Source organism: Euwallacea similis, chromosome 28, assembly GCF_039881205.1.
Source record: "Euwallacea similis isolate ESF13 chromosome 28, ESF131.1, whole genome shotgun sequence".
NCBI classification, from domain to species: domain Eukaryota; kingdom Metazoa; phylum Arthropoda; class Insecta; order Coleoptera; family Curculionidae; genus Euwallacea; species Euwallacea similis.
The window spans coordinates 1,010,647-1,029,412 of NC_089636.1; the positions used below are offsets into that span (position 1 = coordinate 1,010,647).

An 18,766-nucleotide genomic window follows, 5' to 3' on the forward strand; every position below is an offset into this window, starting at 1 on the left:
AAACAGATATGAAGATTTAGCTATAAATTAAACCAATGCTATGATATAACTTCAACAACTAACAACGCACATATATAAACAAAAACTCATTTGGTTCACAAATTTATATAATACTGTATTTACATTTGGCATCTAATCTAATGAATAAACTTTATCCAGTGATATCTAGTCCAAAATCATGTATCTACCCATCTATCTAATATTCACAATTTTGGACACAACAAAAATATGGAAATAAACGTAAGGACTATTCGAGCGAAGTGAAATTCATAACAGATAAATGTTACCTTGATAATCCGCTCCATGAAGAATTCTTAAGGGAATAATGCTCATTATACAGTGTGACCCACTTAAGAGCGGGACACCCCTGTAAAATTTTTATTTGTGGTTCGATTTTGATCATTTTTTTATATGTTGTAGGGCATCAAAAACTCTATTTTGTGACAAGTTCTTGTTACGCTCGCTTAAAATCTAAGGTCTACTTTGCCCCTTTCTTATGACGAAATTTTAAGAAAAGACATTAGGGAATTTTTTATTTTAAATTTAGCTTCAGTAATAACTTTAGAATTATTCAAAATGGCTGTATTTCAAATTTCGTTAAAAAATGTTTATCCATAAAAAAGTTGTAGAGCAATCCAATTTTAAATTTATTGAACCATCTGGATGTAATAATTTTTGGTCAAGTTGGCTGAGTACGGATCCAATAAACATAGTTAAGTCACTTGTTTTATCCTTGTCATTAAATACAATGCAATTGTCTTTTTGTAAATAAATAAACCAGTTCTTGGTGGTTTAGAAGAAAATTTAACTGTTTTTGATTGAAGAAAAAGTTCAGATATGAATAATCAATTAACTTTAAGGGAAAAAATTGAAATAGTGCGTCTTTCTGGTGACAATGACAGAAGTGTAAGGGAAGTGACTAGAATATTTAACACAAGATATCCTAATCGACGTCCGATTACTAAAAGTACAGTGAATCGAATAAATCGTACATTTAATGAAACTGGAGCCGTTGATAGATATTTGTTAAAAAACAACCGTCCTGGAAATAGAAATGAAGTTGATACAGAAATCGCAATTTTAAATTATTTTACTAATAACCCACATGCTACATTAAGAATAGCAAGTTTAGATTTAAATGTACCGAGGGAAAAGATTCGTCGATGCCTGAAAAAGAATAAAATTAAGCCATTTAAACCAAAATTTCTGCATACTTTGGAGGAAGGAGACAAGAACAGAAGATTGGAATTTTGTTTGTGGGCGCAAGGGGAGTATCAAGATAACAACAATTTTCTAAAATGTATTCTATTTAGTGACGAAGCTACATTTACTACTAACGGGATAGTTTCTTCACAGAATTGTAGATTTTGGTCTCATGAAAATCCACGCTGGATTATCAACTGCAAAAGTCAATATTCCCAAAAAGTAAATGTTTGGTGTGGAATAATCTATGACAAACTTATCGGTCCATTTTTTCTTGAGGGCAATATGAATTCTGCAAGTTTTTTAGAACTATTGAGAAATGAATTATCCAATGCGATTGACAATCTTCCACTATTATACACAAGTAACATGTACTTTCAACTTGATGGAAGTCCTATACATAACGCGAAAATTGTTCGGCAGTGGCTAAATACAAACTTTCCCAATCAATGGATCGGACGGAATAGTCCATTAATACAATGGCCACCCAGATCACCGGACCTGACCCCTTTAGATTTCTTTTTGTGGGGTACTCTTGGGCAAAAAGTATATAAAAACCGCCCCAGAAATAGAGAAGAACTATGCATAAGGTTGAGACGCGCCTGTGAAGAAATTACTCCCTTATCTCTCAGAAAAGTAATGAGTAATACTAGAAGAAGATACGAGAAATGTATCCAGTTGAACGGTAGCTTAATCGAAGCAAGTGTTTTTTAAAATGAATTAAATCTCTTTTCGTTACAATTTTTTTTTCACATTGAATCATTAATTAATTTAAATTAAATAAAATTTAATTGTTCTACAACTTTTTTATGGATAAACATTTTTTAACGAAATTTGAAATACAGCCATTTTGAATAATTCTAAAGTTATTACTGAAGCTAAATTTAAAATAAAAAATTCCCTAATGTCTTTTCTTAAAATTTCGTCATAAGAAAGGGGCAAAGTAGACCTTAGATTTTAAGCGAGCGTAACAAGAACTTGTCACAAAATAGAGTTTTTGATGCCCTACAACATATAAAAAAATGATCAAAATCGAACCACAAATAAAAATTTTACAGGGGTGTCCCGCTCTTAAGTGGGTCACACTGTATGTGAGCACAATACTTTAAATGAAATGACTATGGTGTTTGAAACATTACATTCCTGGTAGACTTCGAACATTATCACATTTATCAAGCCGTGGAAAAAGTCATAAACTTGAAGTCTTTCAGTGCCTTTCATTCACTATTATTGTCGTCTATGCTTAAATTTATATTATTTCTCTCCTTTACTCGTTTTAGACGCAAACGAACTGCTTTAATTTAAAAATCGATGTTCTTAAGATAATTATGAATGAAATTTCTCAGAGGGCGGATTTCGGATGCCTGAGACTTCATCTCTTACTCGACTAGCCCTATAATAACTTATTTAGAGGTCTAACAATTCTTCCTCATCTCCTCCAATAGCTCTCCAAAAAGCTGTGACCATTTGCTCTGCACATTGTTTTCGTTGGGCCACTGGCAATGACTGTAAACTATCCTTCATCATGTGCAGGTGGGAAAACAACTCTGTGAAGTCATCCTCTCCAAGAAGATCTTCTATGATATAGGAAAACAATACAATTAGAAATCATTGCTGGTATGAAGTGGGAAATTGTTAACCTGGTAGGCCTGGAGTTCCTTCACTAGCACCATCACTACTAGGCTTCAAGGCTTCAGAATTTAGTTTACTCATAGCTTTGCTCTTTTTCATTACTAGGTTTGACCAAGTATGTGCCTATAGAGAATTATTAATTGTTAATTCAGACTGGTTAGTATCAATACTGAGCTACCTGCAAAGCTTCAATCAGCCTATTAACACCGAATTTTTCAGGAATTATGTCTTCTTCAGAATTTGCTGCTGGAATCTCTGAAGGATACAGTTCAATAAGTTCAAAACCTCGGCTTAAGCACCAATCTGTTGCTGCACTTTTGGTAATTTTTGTATTGTCATTGCAGTAATTTGAAATCAGCAATTTAATCTAAGTATAAGTAGAATACAAAAAAAGTAAGTTTGCCATAAAATAATCTGCACAAACAAATACCTCTGGATCACATTCAGTTTCTAATTTCTCCCACTGCTTTAGGTCATCTAATCCTGATTCTTTATTTGAGTCCATGTGTATTACTAAAGCTTCAACTTGGCTATTAAACTCATCACTTCGCTCATATGTTCCAGGCATGCCAAGGAAAGTCACAAAAGCTGAGTAGTACTTCGTATCTAGAAACAAAAATATGGTCAATGGATTGATAATCAAGGTGAAATCTTTCCTATATGACATTGAATTTTTCGTAAAACTGCTTTCAATAAAAATTTACTTATATATACAGGGTTAATCAAACTTTTGATACAAACTTCATTTCTCTTAAGTCGTTAAGAAAAAATCATCAAAGTAAGCTGGGGTTCCATGTATCATATGAAAGACCAATTTTAAAAAATATTCCACATTTTAAGACAATCACTAATTAAAAGAGTAGTTATGATCTAACAGGTGGGAAAACAAATCTGAACCTTGTGAAACAGTTCAATATATCTGCAAGGAATCCTGTCCATTGTATAGCACAGATATCTGACAATCTGGAATAGGTTTTTCTCTCTGGTGGAACAAGTCTATAGAAGTTGTTTAGTAATTCTTAAATAAAAAACGTACCGATTTTCCATGGTTGTTTAATGAGTCCACAAGTGTGTTCCACAGGATTTTCTTTGGTGATTAGCTTTATAATAGATCTGGGTTTCGTGCTGCTTGAACTGACGACGACTATACTTGGTAAATCGTTCATTTTGATGAACTATTTAGGTGTAGTTTTTGGGTATGATTACAAATTTTAACCAAAACAATAATTTGTATTTTGAGGTTATTTGAATTGTTGACACCTCAGCTGATGGTGCCGATGATATGGTAAGTTTAGAGTCCGGGCACTGCGCTATCAACTGCATTTTGCGTTTATGGAAAAAGGTGAAATTTTTCGTCTTTCAGTAGCACCGTTGACATTTTTAGATCAAAATTTGGGTCATAATTCAACTTTAGTTAAGCATTAATACAAATTTACAATTTCCATGGTCCTAAAAAAAGAAAAAAAATGTTTTCTTGACGTAATGGCGAATTATTTTAGCCATGATATTTGCAAATATTGAATAACTTCATTAGAACTTTTTAAGTTTCCGATATTTATACAGCACTTAACACATAACATAGAAAGTAATGATTTATAGATGTTATATGTCATAAAAGTGCTGTGTCGTGGGTTGTTTAGAGCGGAAATAATAGAGCTGCTTTCTTTAAACTTAAAATTTCAGATCAAATCGCGTTAAGGTCCTTGGCATTTCTTCGTTTTTTTGAAAATTCTAATCGTGATTTTTACATGACACATTCGTAATCCCCCTGTCCCTTAGATTCACTAGGCATTGCGTTTTCAGAGGGGTAAGAGGGAAGGGTTTTGTAATCACTACAACATTCCATCTTTTACGATAGGACACAAGATTATATTAGTTTGAAACTGGAAATTTTAATTGGAACTCGAAAATATGTAAGTATGAGAATTTATATTAAATATTAATTCTGAAAAAATGGCGATTGTAGAGCGGAGCGCTGTTGCCTTTTTTGCTTCATGGCTTGTAATGAAGGATATATCCCGTCCGAGTTCTAAATTTCTCTCGTCTTATTGACAGTTATACAATAAAAATTTAAAAATAAACAATTTTTTCAAGAATCGAAAAAGGGGTAAATGTCGGGCGAAAACTCACCCCCTAAAGAGAAAAGTGCCGAACCGGACAATGATAGAAACTCTCGACCTCCTGCCAGAAGCCTTGCACTAGATTTAGGAGACGATAATGCTTATAATATGGAGGCAAATAGGTTAGGATTAGGGCATCCAACAGCAGCAGCCCCAGGTACATAAAGCTGCTTATTATTATTTAGATATAGTAATTTATTTATTCTATCTACCACAGAAATTCAAGAATCGGTCTCCAATTCAAGCTCAAAAAGGGAAGACAATCCATTCTCGTTTAAACATTTCTTAAGGGACAACACTAATTCAAATCAGCATTATCGGTCTTTGGGGGCTAGGCCTAAAGTGTATAGGTAGTTTGTATCATATAACTAACATAAGCTTATAGAACTTCATCTTTTATGTTTCCAGACATGATATGCCTCCTGATAGCCCTCGCAGGCCAAATAACAGGACTGTAGGGGAGTTCTCATCAGCACTACCTGATTTTGTACAAGATCATCTAGTTATTGAACAGTCTTTTCTAGGTTATTGTCTAATAGCCATAATATCAACAATTTTTCCAATATCCTTTATTTAGGTAATAAATTTGATGTGCCACCAGATTTCAATTTAGATCTACCAGACTATAACCAGTGGGACCAGCAGAGTGGTAATAAGCAACATGTTTCAAGGTGGCTATAAAATATTGCATTGCATTAGCAGTTTTGTAACTTTTAAATTTTATTAGATCAAATTCAATAGATGATCAATCTCCTGGTGGACCAATTCCTTTGGATCTCCCAGGTTTGTCTATAGGGAATGCATTTCCCTTAGATTTGCCCTTATCTGCAAATATTTCAAGTAGTGAATCTCACATCACTGCCCCTTTAGCAGAGGTAAAATCACACAAAATTGTACAAACAATACATACTCAAAAATAATGAAATCCAGGTAGGAAACTCAAAGAGCCTTCCAGATTTTCTTACTGACGGACCAGTGCGAAATACTACAGAAGCTACTGTTCCTTCGCCAACTACAACTGAACCTGTTCATGATAATTCTAGATGCCAGCATTGTGCAAAATTGAATGCTGAGTTAATAAGTTTAAGGCAAAGGCTTAGTCAGACTGATGATGAAGTGGATAGGAATTATGTATGAAATTTTTATTTCTTTGTCATATTTTTCTAAATAGTTTTTTATTAATGTAGCGAAGGGCATCTGTAGCTGAAAACACAATAGGGAGGCTTAAGCAGGAATTAAAAAGTTTAAAAGTAAGTCTTTTATTTTTAAAGTATATGCTTTATTTAGATGTATGTTTTAGAGCCAGCTGAGACAGATTCAAGCTGAAAATGAGGTCCTGCAAGAAGGATATGGTGCCGCAGTCGGTGGCGCAGGCGAGCCACCTCTGGAATTGCAAGCACAAAGACTTGGACAAGAACTTAGAGCTGCAGCCAGCACGGCTGAACATTCTTTAAGGCAAGTATGGTTGCGTGGGGACCCAAACAGGATCACTCTATTCAATATTAAACTTGACAATTTTTTGTGAATTTACAGATCTTTACTGACAGGAGTAGATAATCTTCGCATCATGGCGTCAACCTTGGAAAATCTTCATCGAATAGAAGAAAAATCGACGGATAGGTTTTCGCGGTTTGATGATGATAGCGTCGGACCTGCCCTGTAGCCATTGTCCTAACTCATTTTTGTATTAACCACTTTTAGGTTGTCTGGTTGTCGCAAATACGTATTTACAGGCGTATTTTTGATTAACTTAAAATCAATTATTTTGCTGGTGAAATCCGTTCGTTAAAATACGCTTTAACTACTTGTTACTTTGTCACTGGTAAGCAGCAATTACTTGAATCAGGGTTTAGATTGTATATTCTAAAGATTCACAAAAATTGCAATTTTTTATATTGTTTGCTGTGGAGAAGCCAATCAGTGTATTTTGCCCTGCTTATTTATAACATTTCTAGGTCTAGACATCAGTCAGTTTTGTAGTTTCTATTGTTTTCATTAGTGAGTTAGTAAGTAACTAAAACCAGTTAGTGAATTGTAGTGTTTGCTGGTGGTAAGTCTAATGAAAAAGTCCTCTGCATGTAACGAATTACATCACAGTGTAATTAACCGGTGGAAAATAAATATTTATTAATGAAAACAAAATTAATTCTATTTCTTCCTTTATGGTTTTTTTTGTCTCCTCCTCCTTCATCAAAAGTCGAAAAACGATTTACAAGTAGGTATAACCGATCAAACTCGAAATGAAGATCTTCAACGGGTGACGTAGTTACGAATGCGACGGTGCCAGTTCCATCTAACTGCAAGGCACGGTACATAAAGCATTAACCTATCAATTTCAGGAAGTGTTAATGTCATTGACCGATTTCGCTCACTCACTGTCAGTCAGGAACCCCACATCATTCAGGAACCAGCTTTCAAAAAAATTTGCATATTTAATTTCACTATTCTACTCAATTTAGTCACGTTTCGTGATTCGTCTGTGCCTAGTTTGCACTAAATTTGCATCTCAGTTTTCAGATAATTTTGCACCCCCGTTAAACGCATTTCAGATCCTAACTCACAGCTTAACTTGTGCCTGTATTCAGGACCCCTTATTATTTTTCACCAGTCTTACAAGTCTGTGAGTGATAAATTAGTAGTTTTCAGAGGAAATTTCAACCAACGTAGGTGAAAGCGGGATATTAGTAATTATTCACATAGGTATAGTAAAATGTCTTCTTTTTACAGGCATTTAGGAACTATGAGTGATTCAACAGATGCCACCCTACCACCTCCTGCTCGAGGACTTAATTTCGAGGCCCTCAAGGCTCACATTATTGAACACAAAATTGACTGTGGTTTGTGGCTCATGAGGGTATTGGTTATCTTGTTTTCTTTTGGATATTTTATACCTCTGTTTGGGTAAGATTATGTACCCGACTGAGTTAAGCTAGGTTTATATGGTTCATAACATAATGTGTGAGAAAGAATTACACAGGAACTTAATGATATATATGACCTTTCTCTGGTATATTATGTATACATGGAGTCTATTTCATGAGCTTCATTATGGGGGCCTTGGTAACATTAAAAAATAAGAGGTTAGTTAAATTGGGGCAAAGTTGCACTTTTGGAGTCTATATGCTGGGTAAACAGTAATAGATATTACCTTGAAGGCAATTTTCAATGTTAAGCCTTATGTTGAGCACTGTATAAATTTTAGTCAACTTTTTGCATAAAAACCATAGATGGAGGACACAAAAACGGAAATGTCGTGAATAAATAAACATTTTTCTCTTGATCTCAATACTTCATTTTTGTATGTGTTGGAAATTTCTTTTTTTAACTTTTTGATCACACATAATATTTTAACCATTTTCTCAACAAAACTTTTTTTCAGCCTTTTTGTGCAAGTACACTAAAACTTCTCAAGAAACATTCTAATATATCTTTGCCATCTTTTTTATTTTCAGAGAATCTCAAAGTGCATACTACAAAGCCCTTATAGCAAATGCAGCCATCAGCGCCTTAAGGTTACATCAAAGGCTGGGAAGGGTGCAGTTTTCCAGGCAGTTTGTGTCACAATTAGTAACGGAGGACAGCGGACACTATCTGTTTTATTCCTTGATATTTATTTTTGTGGCTCCAGCGACTTGTATCCTTTTTCAAGCTGCTTCGTGTTAATTAATATGCCTATTTTGATAATTAGCACACTTTGACCTTTAGCAATAGCCTCAAGGTAGCTAAAAAGTGAGTTTATTTATATTCAAGTCCAAAAATTAATTGCTATTTTTGAATAGATACATTTTATTTTAAAATGGAATTTTATGCCCATCTTAATTTTATTGGTTTAAGTCGTATATAGCAGTATTAAATCGGATATTGAGTATAATGAGTAACATTAAAACAGTAATTACTAGCAAATTTTTCTGTTATGAATTCGTAGATTTAATTTCACAGATAATCTCTATTAATTCCTTAACATGAGATATTAGTGGTTGTTTTGCCAGTACTTCTCTTCGCCATTCTCCATGCATCCAGTTACTCACTAACATTATTAGACGTAAGTATTTCCAAGACATCCAGCATATCGGTAGTTAATCTGTCAGGAAGAATCTAGGATTGGTATATTAATAGAATCTTTGACCGTGGACATATTTTTTATTTTAAACGGTTTGGTCAGCTGCACATAGCGGTTTCTTTATGCTTGTTAAATGGTTTATTGAAAGACCAAAAGGTGAATAAAATAATTGCCTTGACGTGCTTGTTGAACTGCTCCTAATTTAATGATTTGCATTTACCATTCAACAAGCTTGAAAGTCTGAAGTCCTCGCCCTTGCTCCTGTATTTTTATTCTATAGGGCAAGGGATTAAATGCAGAAATTCTAATTTTATATAGCGAGAGAAGAAAAGGATTTATCCCAAATTTCACTTTATTTAATATTTTTACTGTTTACAGACTCTGGGCCAAAATTCATGGTGGGGATGTAGGCTCCTTATATCTTTTGTGGAGTTTCAATCTTTGAACATCCTCAGGTTCGTCTCGCTTACTGAAATTCTCCTCATGCCCTATACTGTGTTATTGGCCTTAACGTAAGTATCCTACAACTAAAAATCGACAAATATATGTCTGATAATTACCAACTTAGTGGCAGAGCCGGCCTCTTGACCCCCTTCATCTACTACAACTTCCTGGCCCAGCGGTACGCCTCCCGGAGAAATCCCTACACGAGGAACATGTTCCGCGAACTAAGGTTGTTCTTCGAAAGCTTGGCAAACAAACCGAGCGTACCTCAGATAATTAAAACTTTAATTAACAATACCATACAGTTCGTTTGTAAGCTATCACCCCCGGTGGTGGTCCAAACGCCCCAAACAGCTCAACAATAAAGTCTTTAGCTTAAAATTTATACGTATTATTACGTAATAGGTACAGATTCGGTAGGTATTAATTTTACACCACAAGAATAAAATAACTTTTAAGGATGATTGTTGGGATATATTTTTGAATTACATATATGACTGCACTCTTATTTGATTTTTTCCGATTTGAGAGCGCAATTGTTGAGAGGCCAGTTGAACCTTTGAGGAATATGCGTTCAAGTTCTAAGCGTATCAATTTATTCACTAGGAATAGTACTTTGCTATATTATCGGTGTTCATGTTGATTCATGTTTAGTTATATCCATTGGTGTTCTATGGCATTCTAATGCAGAATTATACCGCAAACTCATTCGAAAGTCTGGATTTCTGATATCAAATCTGCAGAGTTACGCATTTCCATTGACTCGTCAAATTTGTAAATTGTAAATATGTTCGTTCTTGACTAAAAGAAAACTGAAAAGTCGTTAAAAATCGACACACAACCCCAGAGATTGCCTTAATTATCCATTTAACGTGAGCAAAGTAATGTACAGGATGTTTTGAGAAGGACTAAATATCCCTTTCTTCTGAGTCACCTTGTATTTTTTCACATTTAACGGAGCCAAATTGAGTAGTGACATCCACAGAACATTCTTATTTTTACTGTTTTATTAGATGCGTGTATCGTGTTCATTTCAAAATCTGCAAGGTATCAGTGCACAAAATAGCTATTTTGAAATAAGTATAAGGTTAAGGTGTTCAGTTGCTCTTGGAACGCCCTGTCCATATGTGTACTGACTTAAAGCACAGAATTTAGTATTTCGACTAATGCAAAAAAATTCAAGAAATTGAAAGGATAATTCTTATCAATATTTGAAATTTATAAATCGTCCTTGATTCTCACAGTTTCCATTCCAAATTCTACGTAGGGCCCGAATCTGGGACATGATACACTTGTTAGGAAAGCTGATTTTTCGTTATATAAGTAGCACGTCCATTTATTGTGGATTAGTGGGGGTGGTTGTTTATTTAATCTTTAGTTTTTTATTCCACAAGTTTATATGGTAACTATTTATTATTTGAATAAGTTTATTAGTTATGAATAAATCAACTAAAATCGATAGCGTGAATAATTCATTCAAGTACCTCCTAAGCAAACCTACTTCGTCCTAAGGTTGTCTTAAATTTCGTTTAAAGATAAACGAGACACTAACATGGCAGAACTACATAGAGAAGACCAGGCAGCGAGGATGAAACTGTTCCCCCAAGATAGGGAGGAACCAGCAACAGCCACAAATGCTCATGAAAATCATCATCCAACCGCAGCTGACATGGATCAATAGCATGGGATTATGCAGCCAAGTCGCTTCTAGGGAAGTTCCAGACAGTGGAAGATACTATTAAAAGCGGCTTTGGATGCTTCTTGGTATCTCAACAACGACACAATAACAAGATATCTCAATTACAGATCAACAATGGACCATGCAGGCAGAACTTCCAAATAAGCTGACCAGGGCAGCAGAATACAACTCGGAGCATGCCGTCCCGCATAAGAGGCCAGGAGATGGATCCAGCCAGGACCAATCAGGAAGAAGAAGTATGTGATGAATAACAAATCCCTCGGGTCAATGAAATTTATTCATAAAAATCTGAGCATAACCTATCCGCAGCGAACTAGCCCTGGTTCTAATCACTTCTACCATCAACCCCTACAAAGTATCCTTTTCCTGGAATAGTCAAAAAAAGGCCAGACTGCCTTTTTGGTGTTTTAATTTCATTATTCCTAACCGACAACCCACAAGAGAGACAGCTGACGAACAAAGAGGTTTTAAGAGGACAGAAAAGTGCCGAAGGTCCTCTATGATTCACTCGATTGAATGAGATGAGGAGTAAAAAAGCGATAGTCTTGCTTCTATTATCCGAGATCAGAGAATCCTCCGCGGATGTTAGATCACTAACTGAGTCATGAGACTAGCTCATAATATCCGTTACTTGACCATGGATAACTAGTAAGGTACACTGAATACCATTCCCTCTATACAGAATGCTTCAAAAGGTGGTGCCAAACTTGAGGAAGTTATAGAAGCCATTGCGATAAAAAACTTCATATAGTCGAAAATGAACCGTTTTAACTCTGAAGTAGTTATTGTCCAAAAGTGTAATTTTTTCTCGTTGACACCAAAAGACATCGATATTTAAGTAATTTTTATTAAAAGCGTCGTAAAAATAATAAATTTATAATAATGGTTAACCTCGTTTTTTAAATTTGTCCGTCGAATCATGGAATCGTGCACTCTGTAGCATGTGCGGATTTTGCTGCACGAAAAGACAGGCTGCCATCATTCTCCCTAACAGTTGCTCGCAGGTGGTTATAGGGGTATATGAAATGTATAAAAATCCAACGGGGTTAAATCAGGACTTAGCGCTGGCCAATTCATAGGTTCTTCTTTTCTGAACCGTCGTCAAGGAAATTTGAGGTTTAGGTGCCCATAGTGGACAAAATGTGCAGGTGCACCACCACGTTGGAATCACATTCTATTCCGTATCTCCATGGAAATGTTTGCATTTTTTATTAGCTCACGAAGCACACTGCAAAAATTTAGGTAGATGTTTTCATTTAACCGAGGCGAAGCAGAAACTGACCAATTAAAAAGCCACTAACAATACCATCCTATATGTTAATAACAAATTGATTCTGATGTGATCTGATCAATTCGCCATGAGGATTGTCATTGCCCTATTATATGTGGTGGTTGTGTGTGTGAGACATTTCTACATTCGTTTTTGTGTTATCCGGTTTTTTGGGTGTTTTTATTGTGTAAATATGGTAATAAAAATAGGACGGAAACGCAGTGTCCTTCGGGTGACTTCTCGTTTTATTTCATATGCCTGTAGATCGAAGGCAAGCTAATATTCACCAACTTAGCGAGATTGAGAAAGGCTGAGAGGATTTAAGGCTTCAATACTTTAAGAATATGCTACTCCGAATTTAAACAATTTTCGAGATATTGACTGTTGAAATATTACACGTTGGTTCACTTTCTGACTATTGTAACTTGCGAACTGTTTGAGACGTAGCAAAATGGTTTGTTTAGGGGTGCAAACCAGGTAGGGAGGGCCGACCCATTTGTACTAATTTTGCGTGCATTCCAACAATTATTAAAAAAAACTATTAATGGTGTTTGTTTAGTTTTCTACGTCACACAGCACCGGCGCTTCCATTTTACAAAATCTGATTTATTAGGTTCGTATAACGAGAAAGCTGCAGGAACGTCTTTAAAAAAAACAGCACTGGAAGGTCAGAAAAAGGCAAAAAAAGAAAAAAATCGCTGCAGATAAAATTCTATATTTTAACAACAAAACGTATTTATTATAGGCTTACGTTGGAGGTGAATCCCAAGAAATAATTAAAAACAATAAATTAATCTTAGTGCTAATTAAAATAATCAATCTTCTGCATTCACTCGTTATAACTTACTAATGTATAAGCATTCATTCATGCTTCCTTAAGACCTTCCTTAGTATTCGAAAATAAATAACATTATTAAGCATAATTAGTAACGTCGGTCTCTAAACAATATTTTCCAGTCGTAGCGGAGTTTTAGACGAAGTGCTCCAATTTGAAAACCCGTTACTTTCAGCTTAATAAACGCACTTCGAGTCAATTTTTTCAGGCTAATTCACCGGATATTGCTACTAGAGCAACCTACCTAGAAATACTAACTAATTCTAAACTCCCTAATATACTTCATTACACTCTAAATATCCCATTTTGCAGTTGTCCCCGGACCTCCCTCGTCTTCCGGCCTCATACAACAAGTCGAAGACGGTTTTGCCACCCGATTTATCAAGCATAAAGCTGGCAGCGTAACTGAAATGGCAATTTTAAATATGATAATTTTATTCCCCACATGTTCTGCACTAAAAGTTAATTTTTTCATTATTGAGTAATAGTCGTAATCGTAGCAACACGTATTGACAGAAATTGCTGACAATGTTGCAATGAGATTTTTGTCCAGTGGTTAAGAACTAAAAATTCTCCAAAGACGCCAAAAATACGCATCATTTAGTACCTGAAATTCTCCTCCAAATATAACTTGTACATCAAGAATTATCAGGAATATTTAGAACAGTGTACAATGATGAAATCTGGATTATAAAAACGCATTCATGTTCTTCGCCCCACGCTACATTTATGGGTACTGCACAAAAATTATCGATAATTTTCAATGCACTTATGTTTATCCCTATGCTGCAACATATACCTCGTGCGTTAAGAATTATTTACAGGTAAATTGCAGCGCAATACGTTAATTTGTCCAGTAAAAATTATCGATAATTTCCACTGCACTACCCAAATACTAAACAAGCTTATTACCTTCCAATGTTACAGAATAATGAGCTTTGTCCGACATCTCTGGAGCATTCGTTGTTAGCCTGGCAGATGTACTTAGCCATGCAAGAGTCCTCCTCAGTGCCCAGCGACCTGACATACCCTTTGGCCATAGTTAAACCAGCTACAGCTGCGTCGCTGATCGAGTCTTTCCTGCCTATGTTCCTGGCTGCCATAGAACGGTGCGAAAAGGAGGTTTTCAAAGCGTCAAGGAGGTTGACCACAATGTTGATGAACTGCAGATAAGAAGTTGGTTCGTTAGTATTTTTGTCGGGCGAACAAGGCAAAGCTACGGAAACGGACACCCTGCATGTTTTTCCATCGTAATGACGTACTTTCCATGTGTGACGTGAAAAGGTCGCCAAAAATCAACATTTTACCCCATTCCCCCACCAGCACCGTCCCATATTTACATACCTCTCCCGCCTGTTTTGCCATCATATTCACTTGTTGCGGATCTCTGCCTCCCACAAGAGTCGACACTACAGCTGCCAGAACTCCCTGCGTAATTTACAATAAGCAACTAACTACATAGGAATACTATCTTAGATCACTATAGTGCCAACAGAATTTCTATGCCTACTCGAGAAAGAGATAGAAGGAACAAGTTTCTTTTTATATACACAATTGATTGCTAATTAGCGCTTAATGTCGTCGTAGCAAAAGTGACTTTCAACATATACCGTATTATAAACACGTGCATGCTAAAGACTGACCTGTAAAGGAGATCCACCGTTATCAACCTTATCGATACCATCGCCCTGGGCCGCGGCCCCGCCTCCTAATATTGCCGTAAGAATTTTCAATCCAACAGAAAGGAGGTTGGCCCATGGGGACGCGGGTATCACCGGGCCATCATCGAGACTCTCCGATTTGTTCGGTCCAGTGTTGGTTCCCCCAGGGTTGAAGATCATTTGCATAATCGCACCTATGATTAATCGACTTAAGAATGATCGTTTCTATCTCCGGGGCTACCTACCTAGCAAGTTTGACCAGGAAAATCCTCCTCCGACCGCGCTTCCCTGCGATATATCATTACTCTGGACATCGTCTAAGTCGTCCAGGGCAACTTTCTTGATGGCATTAGGCTTCTCAGCAAATTTCCTTTCGGACCTTGAGGGGGTTTGGTGCGCCGGGCTTGTATGAACGTTCTTATATTCGGGGGGTGGTTGGCTGTTGGGGTATGCCAAGGTGCTTATGAGCGAACTGCTCACCAGCAAGAAGAGAAGGTGGTATCCTGCGATCTGTTTCGTCATCTTGGTATTACCTTTATGGAGGAATACCTGCGGTTAAGTGCGTGTCAGTTGCTCAAAAATTTGTCATAATAATAGAATTAAGATAATTAAATTTGAACAATGGGCGCGTGTTTCGAACAATGGTAATGGGCGCCCCCATGTGGTATTGTTTTTTGAAATCAGAAAGCATGGAGATTTACCCAACGGGGAAATGAGTCTGAAATCGCAACTGAGGCCAGCAATATTTGGAAAGCATTGTAAGTTTGTTAATTTTTTGCTAAACAGCCAGGGCCCCAATAAATCCATGCAGATTCGTACCTACATGACTAAATTGGGCCGAATTTGTATTGGAGAAAATAAGGTAAATGTAGCATCAAAACAGATGTTAGATGTGTAAACACAATGTCGATTTGAAAAGCAAATACGGCACCAGCCATCTGAATATTTATAAACCGTTAGTCCTATTAACGTTAATTATCTCAAAAATCGCATTCTCAATACGGTTACACATCCGAGGCACTGTTCCATTTTTCTTGTTAAGTGAGTTAAATTTATTCTTCGCGAAGTAGGTAAAATACGAAGACTGCTGATAATTTCAGAAAATAACGGCGCGACTTTAATTGATTATCGTGATAAATCGAATAAGGGAATGGCCCATTTGGTCTAATTAAATACATGGACCAACATTGCAATTGTGGTCCTTGAGGTAGTAACTCCAGATCGGTCCAAATTACTTTGTTGAACTGGTCTAGGTCATTTTGTTGGACCATTCCAGATCATTTTGTTGGACCATTCCAGATCATTTTGTTGGACCATTCCAGATCATTTTGTTGGACCATTCCAGATCATTTTGTTGGACCATTCCAGATCATTTTCTTGGACCATTCCAGATCATTTTGTTGGACCATTCCAGATCATTTTCTTGGACCATTCCAGATCATTTTATAAATTTATATATAAAACCGGTCTAGGTTATTTCGATAGGACAGTGAGATTTAGGTCAAATCACTCTTTGGACTGACTTGAACAGATTTATTTTGACTGCATTTACCTGTATTTGAAAGTTGAATAAATCTGGATAAAACCTTGAGCAAAACCTAAACTGATGAAATCCGGTCTATCCTGCTATCAATTGCCCTGCATGAGTTGGGATTAATTGTGAAAAAAATGCTGCATGTTCTTATTTTTAATTAATCTCCAATTTATAGAAAATTAAACGTTTCATTCAAAAAGTCCGAACGTAAATTTTTTTATTATTGAGCTACTGCTTCCTGTGAACCCCGGGAAAAACCTCGTTCTGGAAGAAAAAGCGTCGCAGTGAAAATTTGCGATGCTTCTTTTGCCAATCTGTGTCTTTGAACTGCCGATTTTGTGAACCAAAACAAATATTTCTACCCTGAGGTGGGACAATAAGCTCCAATATACCAATTCTAATAAGCAAAACTAAAGAAAAGGCCCATTTTTTGCCCATTAACATCCCGTTTAATAACCAAAAAATGCCCATTTCTTGCCTTGTTCCTAGAAAAAAGAAATAATTTAATTGAAAAATAGCGATAATTCCAGTGCAATCTGAGTAAAATCGTCAATTTACGACATTGAATTAAAATCGTTTATTTGGGTCAAATCAGCTACGTGCATTAAAACGTTTTTCTTGTCGAAAACGGTACCTCATACGGAAAAAAACTAAAGAGTTTTTCTTCAGAACTAAACACAGAGTTCGGGTATCTACAATTTGCTTAAAAATCAGTGGTGGACCAGACAAAGCCTCTAGAAAATATTTCTGGTACAAGCGCCACTGATGCAGCTGATTTTTAAAAAAATTTCTAAGTCACCTTGTATGTAAAAGTAGAAGTTTCGTAATAAGAGTTCTTAACAGCTATAAAATGGGCACATTCGAACATACTCAGTCGTTGAAAAAAACACGACCACTACCAATTTTCTTACTTTAAATGACACACCCTGTATAATAATTAATTTTCAGACTTTACGTTCCGTTTTTCGAATACGTTTTCATTAAGAAAAGTCGGCAGTGACTGTAATGGAATCAGTTTTCAGAAACGTCCAAAGTTTTCAAAAATCTTTATAGGAATCAAAAACCCTTTCAAAGCATAGAAATTATCGAGACAAATCCATGAGAGCTAAGGAAATTTATCATTTACCGGCGTTTTCAGGAACTTTGCAACATTTAGAGAATTTTCAATGGTTTTTGGAGATTAATATCTCAAAAACTGACCAATACAGTTTACTTTCTGGTCCATTACTCGTCACTCAATCAAGTAACGAAAATTGCGTGTTAAGAGTAAACCACAAGTGCAAGAACGTATTTAACTCTCTATAAACACAGTGAAATTTAAACCCGTTATAATAACTCATCAACGTAGAGGCATCACGGCTAACTGGGTGTTTTCACTTATACTGTTATATGTATATGGCACGAGTCGATGCTACAGATGTATTTATTAGTGATTTTATTTTTATTTTTCATATAGGATTGTTTCAGGAGCTAAAATAGCCTCCGCTAGTAAGGGCTGAGGCACCCCTACGCTCTAGTAAGCACATATTTCTCACGACCAGGAAGAAAGTTTAGATAGTACCCAATGGAAAGTAACGTGTTAGTCACAAGCCGGAGCTGGCCGATTTAGTGCCCGAATATTTTGTTGGGCATTCCCAGTCCAAAAAAATTAAAATGGATGTTTGAACTGAAACATGCAGACCTCATGGCTTCAAGCAAATGGCATAGCATCTTCTTCTTACAGAGACGCTCTCAGAACCACCAGTCCACCAATTTTCGCTCTTCATTGACTACCATCACATACCAAAAAAGCCCATTAAAGTGTATCTATCTGAGTTGATAAAGAACCTTATGATATGAACTCTAACAGGAGCGTCCAAAACTCCCAGATCAACCTTATTTTTAAACGAAAACTAACAGGATCCAGATTTACTGCCGTTCGTGCTCTTCTCTACCTACTTACCTGATTTAATTCCGATCGGTCACGATTTAACACGCGGAACCAGCGGACATGGACGCGAAGACGTACAAGCGCAAATGATTCCTCAAGTACCTTGAACTTCACTTTATATATGATGACCCACTTACCTTCGACGGCTAACAGAATCGGTAGAAGACGTTTTTAAACTGCCGCAGCTATTTAGACCGCAATCATTGGCGTCGCGAAATTGCCCGAAAGCTCACACGATTTTACGCTTTTCCACGGGGAAACTTTTAGATAATCGTTTAATGGATGATAAGTAACATGGAAAAATTTACGAATTAAAATTTTTTATGAAATTGATGCGAAAGTAAGGCACTTTCGGTCTTCAGCAATTTGGGCAAGTTG

The 18,766-nt window shown here is 36.2% G+C and overlaps 4 protein-coding genes across 10 annotated transcripts; 2 read left to right on the forward strand and 2 right to left on the reverse strand.

The window, feature by feature from the left end:
* Positions 1-93: 93 nt before the first annotated feature.
* Positions 94-4,098, reverse strand: LOC136417418 (alpha- and gamma-adaptin-binding protein p34-like). Of its 3 annotated transcripts, XR_010752807.1 has the most exons (6): positions 3,872-4,096; positions 3,266-3,441; positions 3,014-3,202; positions 2,844-2,958; positions 2,303-2,780; positions 94-349 (listed from the first exon to the last, which is right to left on the reverse strand). XR_010752807.1 is itself a non-coding variant. In XM_066403096.1 (5 exons), exons 1-5 carry the CDS (start codon positions 3,999-4,001, stop codon positions 2,611-2,613), a joined length of 777 nt encoding a protein of 258 aa, XP_066259193.1. In that variant the 5' UTR covers positions 4,002-4,098; the 3' UTR covers positions 94-2,610. The 3 variants fall into 3 exon arrangements, 2 of the variants coding, with proteins under 2 accessions (XP_066259193.1, XP_066259192.1); XM_066403096.1 differs by having other exon boundaries at positions 94-2,777; positions 3,872-4,098; XM_066403095.1 differs by having other exon boundaries at positions 94-2,780.
* A 782-nt stretch (positions 4,099-4,880) lies between these two features.
* l(3)04053 (lethal (3) 04053) lies at positions 4,881-7,097 on the forward strand. 2 transcript variants are annotated; one of them, XM_066403066.1, is made up of 9 exons: positions 4,881-5,112; positions 5,173-5,305; positions 5,364-5,479; positions 5,533-5,626; positions 5,683-5,830; positions 5,886-6,086; positions 6,143-6,205; positions 6,256-6,414; positions 6,489-7,097. In XM_066403066.1, the coding sequence occupies exons 1-9, from the start codon at positions 4,947-4,949 to the stop codon at positions 6,510-6,512; spliced, it is 1,104 nt and encodes a 367-aa protein (XP_066259163.1). In that variant the 5' UTR covers positions 4,881-4,946; the 3' UTR covers positions 6,513-7,097. The 2 variants fall into 2 exon arrangements, with proteins under 2 accessions (XP_066259163.1, XP_066259162.1); XM_066403065.1 differs by having other exon boundaries at positions 6,256-6,410.
* A 283-nt stretch (positions 7,098-7,380) lies between these two features.
* Positions 7,381-10,918, forward strand: Kr-h2 (Krueppel homolog 2). Of its 2 annotated transcripts, none has more exons than XM_066403067.1 (6): positions 7,381-7,618; positions 7,683-7,856; positions 8,408-8,589; positions 8,930-8,997; positions 9,394-9,527; positions 9,584-10,918. In XM_066403067.1, exons 2-6 carry the CDS (start codon positions 7,696-7,698, stop codon positions 9,822-9,824), a joined length of 786 nt encoding a protein of 261 aa, XP_066259164.1. In that variant the 5' UTR covers positions 7,381-7,618; positions 7,683-7,695; the 3' UTR covers positions 9,825-10,918. The 2 variants fall into 2 exon arrangements, with proteins under 2 accessions (XP_066259164.1, XP_066259165.1); XM_066403068.1 differs by having other exon boundaries at positions 7,486-7,622.
* A 2,208-nt stretch (positions 10,919-13,126) lies between these two features.
* LOC136417502 (uncharacterized) lies at positions 13,127-18,539 on the reverse strand. Of its 3 annotated transcripts, none has more exons than XM_066403214.1 (6): positions 18,401-18,539; positions 15,170-15,457; positions 14,907-15,118; positions 14,608-14,691; positions 14,176-14,426; positions 13,127-13,668 (listed from the first exon to the last, which is right to left on the reverse strand). In XM_066403214.1, the coding sequence occupies exons 2-6, from the start codon at positions 15,444-15,446 to the stop codon at positions 13,536-13,538; spliced, it is 957 nt and encodes a 318-aa protein (XP_066259311.1). In that variant the 5' UTR covers positions 15,447-15,457; positions 18,401-18,539; the 3' UTR covers positions 13,127-13,535. The 3 variants fall into 3 exon arrangements, with proteins under 3 accessions (XP_066259311.1, XP_066259310.1, XP_066259312.1); XM_066403213.1 differs by having other exon boundaries at positions 15,170-15,473; positions 18,401-18,526; XM_066403215.1 differs by lacking the exon at positions 14,608-14,691 and having other exon boundaries at positions 15,170-15,473; positions 18,401-18,526.
* Between the last annotated feature and the right edge of the window lie 227 nt (positions 18,540-18,766).